The following is a 9,158-nucleotide window of genomic DNA, read 5'->3' on the forward strand; positions in this document are numbered from 1 at the left end:
CCCTTATGTTAAACAAAATCATCAAGTAGATAAGTGAAATTTATCACTAGCAAATTAAGCAAAATGTTTAACAACTGGAAGCACTTTGGACTTTTCAGGCTGCATTGTCAAATTTGTTTTAGATAAACCATGCATTCCAACTTTCTGTCAAGGTATTTTGGAAAAAACTGCACAGATTATTTAAGTAAATATAGAATTCTAATGTTGCTCTGTTAATATGAAGTTTTGGAAAATTAATTTTAATCTGTGATATAATATTGCGTTATTACATATCATTATTAAATAAAAATACTATTAGTTTCTCAGTTTAATTTATTTAAATTTTTATTAGTTTAACATTCTTTAAATTTAAAAATCTAATGTTTAAAGAATCCTGCACAATCCTTATGAGTTTTGACCCTTGATAAAATTGGCTGAATGTTTAGTTCTTGATTAACTGATTGAAAAGTCTCTGACTGAGTTAACTGATTGAGACTTTTCAATCACAAAGCTTTTTTTTTTTTTTTTGCTAGAGCCATTCAAAAATGGAGGTGGTATATATACAAGACAGTAACAAGTGTCTCTCCAGCCAATTATTCAAAAAGTAATAGGTTAATCACTATAGGTGAAAGATGTACCCTATTGTCTTTTTAATCCATTTCAAAATATCAAGTAAGTTCCAGAACAGGCTGTCAAATATAACAGGAAAATCCATCACTGTACAATACACAGGAATAGCAGTGCATCATTGTATAACACAAAAGCAATGCAGAATTGGTTGAATGTTTACTTAGGTTTTTTAGCAATGATATAGTGATTAGGTTAATGACATTTTGATAGTTTCTATTAAATCAGATCATTTTCATATCCATATCATTGCTAACCTAATTACATATTTCAACATTCCCACATTGCATTCATGTTATGCATTAATACACTGCTGTCTATCTGCATGTTGTGCAATGAAGCATTTACCTGTCATGTTTGATGTCCTGATCCATGATTGTATAAAATTTCTGAATGCATTAAAAGGCTTTTCAATCAGTGATTGCCCTATTACTTTTTGAAATAATTGCTCAGGGAGAGACTTATTAACACCTTGTGTTTACAACTTCAATATATTTGAACAACTCCAGCAAAAAAAAAAAAAAAAAAAAAAAGTGAATGTGTTGCTACTCTAAAAACGCTGACTACTTGCCCCAGTCTCTCGTACAGTACACCTCTTATATATTCGAATGGTTATAGCAAAAAACAAAAAAAAAAAAATAGCCATTTTCAAGCTCCATTGAGACTTTTCAATCAATCAAGAAGTATAACATACTATATAACATATAAAATTTCAGTCATTTGTCATTTCAGAAGGCCAAAAATACATAAGGTTTGTGTGGAATCCTTTATTAGAGGAAAATAATCAAAATTTTTATATGTTTATAAATTTAATTTTGTGGACAGACTTTTCGACCAAAGAAGAAATTTGAGCCAGGTACATTACGTTACTCTTTGCATAAACAAGCACAAGCATCACTTAATTCAGGAATTAATCTTCGTGATGTTGTTAAACTTCCTCCAGGTGAAAATTTAAATGATTGGCTAGCTGTACATGGTAAGTGATTAAATAGAAAAAAATTATAATATGGCTAATTTAGATATAAATAATGATTAAAAAGATGGCAATTATTAGTATTGGACAAGATTGTCAAATTCTAAGATTTTAAAAGTTAAAATACTTAATAGAACTGTTTTTTTTTTAAATTTAAAGCTTAGTATAGCTTTTAAATGTTTTCAAATATTTGTTAAATAATAAGTATTTCTAAAAACACCTATTTTATTATTTAACAAGTATCTTCCCTGGTGGATACTTGTTAAATACATGCAGATTTTCCTACAAGTAACTTGTGAACCTAGGGTCTGAAGACCACAGTTTCAGAACCACTTCTTTAGATCCTTTTTCATTTATATTAATGAAAATGATTATTAGAAAGTCTAAACAATTATTTAAATGCTTTATTTTTACTTTTGCATTAATTATTTTTGGAAGCAAATCAAATACTTTTTCCAAAAAGTAATCTTCATTGTTTTTAGAATGCTTATAATTTCAATTTTGTATCCAATTAATACAATATCCAAAATGAAAATTTTTTTCCCTGATACATTAGTTTAAGCTTCAAGAATAATAGTGTGCACTATTTCAAATAAATTCTACCTATAAAAAAAAGTTGAAAAACAGAGAAAAATGAATTTCTTACATAAACATAATTATGTTTTGACATATTTGTTTTAAAACTGTTGTCTAGTTACAAAAAAGTCTATACTCTCTATTCAAGTATTGAGACTACAAACAGTTCTAGAACTGTGCTTTTGGCAAATTTAATACAATTAATACAATATTGGATAATATTACTATTATCCAAATTGTTTTGACATTTTATAATTCTTCTGAAATTATTGCCATGATATTGAAGTTACTTTTGGTGGATATTCAAATCTTTTGATACACAGATTTGAGATTTATTTGCTTTTAGTCTTGATAGATTTACAGTTTATTGAATCCTAAAAAATCAACATATGCAGATCTCTTCCTATATTATATTAAATATTGAAGACTTTTCCTATAAAATATAGCATGAATTATAGAAAAGAATAATCTCAATAACTGGAAAATAAAACATTTATCCTGAAATTAATTATTTGAAATTACTAATATTATTATTAGAGAGAATACAGTTGAAATATAAAATTTGATTTTGAATTTAAAAATTCCACTTTAGATAATTTGAATTGAAGTACATTTTTTTATTATTATGTTTATTGTGTTTATAGCAAAAGTGATTGTGATAAAAATTATATACCACAGGCTCATAAACAACAGGGCATAAGTGTGTGTAACTAGTACATGTCAACAATACTCAAATTTGAATAAAAGGCTGCTAATTCAATACTAAGAATATTCATAATTTAGATAAACTTAAAATAGAACTATTAATATATAATTTAACATCAATTTTTTTTAATTAAATAATATAAAAATAATACACTTTACAAAAAATAAATTTAATAAACACACTTCTCTTGGTGTGTTGACATATGATGTGAAAAATAGAAATAGAAAATAAAAATTTCTGTGAGAATTTATTTTTGAAATATAATTACTATTATTATTTTTTGTAGTGGTTGACTTCTTCAATCGTATAAATTTGATTTATGGCTGTGTAACTGATCACTGTACAGAAAAATCATGTCCAACAATGTCAGGAGGATCTAAGTAAGTTTAGTTTTGTGAAATAAATTTTTATAATTTTTTGAAATAATCAAATCAAACATTTCTATTCATTTTAATTCATTAACTAATATTCTAAAAGATGATATTATTATTATGGTGGTGTTGGTGGAATGTATCCTACCTAGTTAATGTTAATGCATGGTACTGTGCCAGACCAGAATCAAGAATATTTATAGAAAAAGCTGTTATTTGTGTTGTTCATGTTTGTATGCATGTTGTTTAAGAATCTTCTGTGATGTGTGTATTAGGGTTTCTCAAATGGGATCACAAGATCCCAGTTGTTTTTTTAACCCAGAAAATTTTTCTTATCCTGGAAAATCTTGCAAATTTCTTAAAAATTCACTTTTTTTTTATTTTGTGTTACTGTTGAGGAAATTTTGCAAATAGAAAGTATAATTAACTCATAAACTGTCAGAATACATTTGTATTTATTAATTTTAAACCTACTTATTATTTTTTTAATTTTTGCTTGTTATGGCATGTTACAAATGGTCAATAATCAATATGTAGCTTATTTGTGGCAGAACTCTCAAAATTCTTTACCTGTAATATCTGGAATAATTGTGCTTATGCTGTCTTAATTTTTAACCATGCTCAGTAGTTTCAATAACTGTGTAATGCCAAGTTGTACAAATTAGGCAAGGATACAAATGAGTACGAAGTCTGTAAGTATGAAGTTTTTCTTCATAACCTGATTATTAAAGACAAACGAACTGTCGAATTATTGAGCTATGATGTTTCTATTAAAGCAGTCGAAGTAGACAAATCAAGAATACTAGACAGCAAAAGAAGTACTACATTCTCAAAAACAAACTAGAAATCTTTCAGGATACAGATGAAAAATACATAATATTTATCTTCTCTTAAATGCATTAAACACGATTCCAATCACATCAATTGAATCAGTAAAGGCATTCTCGGTAGCAAGACTTTTCATTACTAAAATAAGAATTAGATTGAGTCATTGGTGTATTGACCATCTTTGCTTTTTAAAATCTTATAAAAATTTACAATATTTTGTATTATATTTTATTTAAAGAATGAAAATTACCTTCTAAGTTATAAGTTTGATCTAAGTTCATTTTTTTTAATTTTTAACTCAATTCAAAGCATTTTTTGTTGTATGCAGTTAACAGCAAACTTTAATAATTTTTTTCTATTTGTGAAAATTTCTACGTAATTCAAAGGTAATTTTTAATATATATCTTACACAACATTATTAATATGATTTTGGAGGTTACAGAACGTATTAAATTACTTTAAAAAATGAAAAATAATTTTATCATTTGATTTCAAGATGTTTTGTATATCTCAAAAATAATTAATTATATCCTGGGATCCTGGGAAACAGTTCACTTTTATCCCGGAATCCCAGGACAAGCAAAAGACCAGGAAATGAGAAACCCTAGTGTGTATTCCACTTGCTGTAGACACTTTTTCAAGTGCGTTCCACATGCATTGAATAGGGCCTCTGAAGTCATGCAATATGCAAACTGCAATGGGTTTTTTCTGTTTCAGTTCAATATTGATGCAAGACAAATGCATTGAGATCTAATGTAGCAGCTTTCTGTAATGTGATGTATATGCTGCTGTTAAATCCTAATGTTTTTAAAGTTTTGTTTAGTGTATGTGGTATAACATCCATGCAAGAAACGGCTACTGGTACAATAAATACCTTAACCATTCTTTACAGACTTTATTTTGCGGGGAAGTTCTGAGAATTTACTAATTTTTTTGGTGTATATTGTGGGTGTTTGGAACAGCTATGTCTACAATGTGTGTGATTTTGCTTTGTTTGTCAATAACCATGAAGTCTGGTCTGTTGTGATGGAATTGTTTTATCTGTGATTGTGGCTTAGTCTAGCATATTTTGTGTTTGTTGTTTTATATTACTGTCTGAAGTGTGTATTTGTAAAAACTGGATGTCCTATAGTTACTGGGTGTTTGTTTGTTTGTTTGATGTATTATGTTAGCTATTTTGTTATGTTGATCACTCTGTTTGTGCAGAAAGCTGGCAACTCAATGAGATACATTGTTTAATCCATACATGATGAGGAATTTTCTACTGGTATTGACAGTAAATGTTATCTTTGAAATGTGCTTTCTGTAGTTCTCGTATTTATGATTTCTCTGGTCTTGTACGGCAATCATATCTAATCAGCCAGTAGTCTGACATAGTTCTGTCAATGTAATTCTGACTGAGATCATTAGGATGCCTACTAATGAAAAACATATATTTCCTAACCAAATTGAAGATTTAGTTAAGAAACATTTTGTTTAATGATAGTGATCTCATCTACAAAACTTACTAAAGATATGAAAATAGTGACTGAAATAAGGATAAAGAATTAATAATAATTGGTAGACCACATTCCTTATTGTAATTTTATTAATGAACTAATTTGTAAACATGAAAATGAAATAGAAAAATAATTTGGGATTTATTATTTTTTTATGTTTATGATGATGATAATTTTTCTAGACTTGCTGAAAATTTTAATTGCTGATTATTTTTATACCAGTATTATTGATTATCTGCTTGTCAATAAAGAAGGATAATTATTTGAGTAAAAAATATTAGATTTTAATGAATACTGATTTTCTTTTAACAGAGAGAGATTTTTTTGATAAATTCTAAAAAAATATCAATGCTATTTAACAATTTTGATACTTTGATATATTTATGAATTTGAAGTCATTTCATAGAAAACTTACATAATCAAAATAGAGGTTATATCCTGTGTAGTTCTGGGAGATTTGTCCAAATTTCAAACACTTTTATTTGAAAATAATAAAATGCTGTTAGTTATTACAAAATATTTATTTCTTAACCTTTCAGCAGTGGGATAGTCAGGTATAGTGCTACCCAAAGTAGTGGAGAATAAATGTGGGAAATTTTTAAAGTATTTTTTCCACAAGTTTTTTTCATTACCATTTTGGAAAAAGATTTTGTAAACAGTTATGTCTAGTAAAGAAAAGTTTTTTTATTGTTACATAATTCATTTTTTATATGAAATTTATTTTTGTGATAGTTTTTGGCGATACCCCCAAAAGAATTTAACAGATATATCCGTCCCTCACCACTGCCACATGATCGCCCTGGACGGATATATCCATCCCTCACTGTTGAGTGGTTAAGAAGCATTTTCAGCTGTGACATGTTTTTAGTAATATAAAAAATAAATTTTCAACATTACATTTAACTGTTGAGAAATATTTTCTGGACATCAGTAATAGAAAACAAATTTTTCTTAGGATGTTCAAAGCTTGTGAAAATACAGTGTGTGTGTTCTTCCTTCTTTCAACAAGTTTATAGAATATTAATTATCTTGAGTATTTTTAAATTATGAAATAGATCAAATTGTTACGTGGAAATTCAATAAATAACTCTTCGAAAAAACATTCCAATAAAAAGTTACGTTTATTTTTACATTTCGCATTTCTGAATGTACTTAAGTACTGTCAACAAATGTAACTACTTGCATACATTCAGATTAAACTAAATTAATGCCAAAAGACAGTGTGTATTTATTAATTGTATTAATTTGACATCAAGTGTGTTAAACAATTTTATTGAAATTGTATCTGTAATATTGATATTGTGAAGAATGTTTTGATAAATAAGGTAATTTGAGAAAATTTTGCAGACACATTGGGGATAATTGACTCTATCTTTCTGACAACCCTGGGTGCAGAGATACTGTTTGTATATATGGTGCAATATTAGAGGTATTCACAGTATTCAAATTTTTATCAATGAGCTATTCGGAGATCTCAAATACTTTCTAGTATTTGTAGATAATAGTCACCAATCTCTGATAGTCAAGAATTTTATTTTTAAATTATTTTCAAGTAACTTTATATTTAAAATATAATAATTTATGCTCTTTTAGATTTGAATATTTATGGGCTGATGGAATTAAATATAAAAAACCTACACCATTTCCAGCACCACAATATATAAATTTATTAATGGATTGGACTGAGACACAAATAAATAATGAAGAAATATTTCCCACGAAAGTTGGTAAGTAATTTTGGCAATTTAATTTTTTGTTTTTTAAATAACAAGCATATAATTTATTTTATGTAATCTTATGAAAATAATAAAAGAAACTTCATAAAGAATATTAATGAGCGGTTAACTCGGTCATTGTAAATTTATGATTTTTATCATTTCTGATGAGAGGGAAGATTGTTGGAGAGTGTTGATATGCTAAGTGCATCTTAGTGGTCCTGGCAATTTCTCTATATATATTAGAAAGTGTTTCATTGTATGTGATAACTTTCATTTGTTCTTGTGGAATAGTTCTGTTTCCCTTATTTATATATTATTTTATGAGATGATTGATCAAAGAGAACAGGTATCATGCTGTGTTGCTAGGATCTTGATCCAAGACAATGCATTTTCTTTTTTACTTTGCTCTGAACAATGTTTGTGGGCCCTTTTTACTGGAGATCGAAAAGTGGAGACTTTGTAACAATAAGGGTCATGTGAATGGTTAGGTATAAATAGAGGTGACTATGTCTCCTTACAGAAAACACAGATGGAAAGATGACAGTGTTTCATTTTGATGTTGATATCCAAAAAAATGTATAGTCATACAACTCTCAATGACAGACCGTAGGGGTTATCGTTAAAGTACCTAAGTACCGAGTCAAGGTTAGATACTTTGTTCCATACTATGAGAATGTCATCAATGTATCTGACACACAATGCTATGTTCTCATGAAATTTAAGTAATATGACATTCTTGTGTTTTCTGACCACTAATTCACACGGAGTTCCTGATATTGGGCTATCCATAGGTACACCCCTTATCTCTAGGTAGGTGACACCTTCATATTCGAAGAAGGAAGAGTGCACCATCAAGCGCATTAGATCTAACACATTTATGACAGCGAAGTTAATCACTCATTAATATAAATTGGAACGACAGCAAGAGATCTCGCCATGAGGATGAAGGAACATGAATATTTTATGAGAAAAAAGCTGACAACCACAGCCTTAGCGACATATGCAGTAGTGAGGACGTCTGGGTTGGGCTACAGAACATAAAATTGTTACTCAAGATGTTGGATAAAGCACAACTCAAATATCTCGAAGTTAAGATCTATTGTGCAATTAAAAAGGGAGTCACTATTAACTTCAAGGAAATGGACATGCTCTCCACAACATGGCATGCCATTTTTGAACTAGATTCCACTGACAGAAACTCGCATTAATGATAATTTAAATTACATAGGATATTTATGTCATAGTAATTAACGTGAAATTAATTAATTATTTATTTGTTTATTGTTTAAATAATATATATATTTTGAAATTATATCCTGAAATAACATAAATTTTAACACAATGTATTCTAATGTAATCAGTTTGAACTTTTAAAAAACATTCGATTTTTGTTAGCCATTTTGTTCTATATTGTTCATAAAGAATATAAGTTTATTATTATATATATATTTTTTTTTTCAAAATACTTTCTAATTGCATTTTATATTTATTTTAGTATTAATCTAAAACACACTTTAAAAAAACCACACCTTCATTTTTCTTGCTATATGATGACCAAAATTTGATAAATTTTTATTGCTTGTTTTGAATTCCTTACTTTTAGGAAACAAAAAAAATTACAAAGAAATCATATCAAGTAAATTAATGTAGCATTACAGTAGAGCATCGTTTATCCGAAGGAATTCCAGTTGACAAATTTAAATTTTCGCCAGTGCTGTGGCACTGTAATCTTTGGCTATGTCTTCGGCTACTCAAATATTTTACGTTTTTGATACTAAATTAACTTCTGAAGTATAATTTTTTATTGTTTTTATATTTTTCAATATATTTATTTTGTTTGTACAAAATAAAAAAATAATTTTTAACGATACAATAGTCTTC

The 9,158-nt window shown here is 27.7% G+C and overlaps 1 protein-coding gene across 2 annotated transcripts in view; it reads left to right on the top strand.

The window, feature by feature from the left end:
- LOC111634938 (MOB kinase activator 3B-like) overlaps positions 1–9,158 on the top strand; it is a 34,419-nt gene that overhangs the window by 8,514 nt on the left and 16,747 nt on the right. For both annotated transcript variants that reach the window (XM_023379772.1, XM_023379774.1), the window contains exons 2-4: positions 1,432–1,582; positions 3,148–3,241; positions 7,153–7,286. In XM_023379772.1, coding sequence (XP_023235540.1) covers positions 1,432–1,582; positions 3,148–3,241; positions 7,153–7,286 — 379 coding nt within the window. The remainder of the gene's footprint in view (positions 1–1,431; positions 1,583–3,147; positions 3,242–7,152; positions 7,287–9,158) is intronic.

Source organism: Centruroides sculpturatus, unplaced genomic scaffold, assembly GCF_000671375.1.
Source record: "Centruroides sculpturatus isolate CEXI.00-Female unplaced genomic scaffold, Cexi_2.0 scaffold891, whole genome shotgun sequence".
NCBI lineage: Eukaryota > Metazoa > Arthropoda > Arachnida > Scorpiones > Buthidae > Centruroides > Centruroides sculpturatus.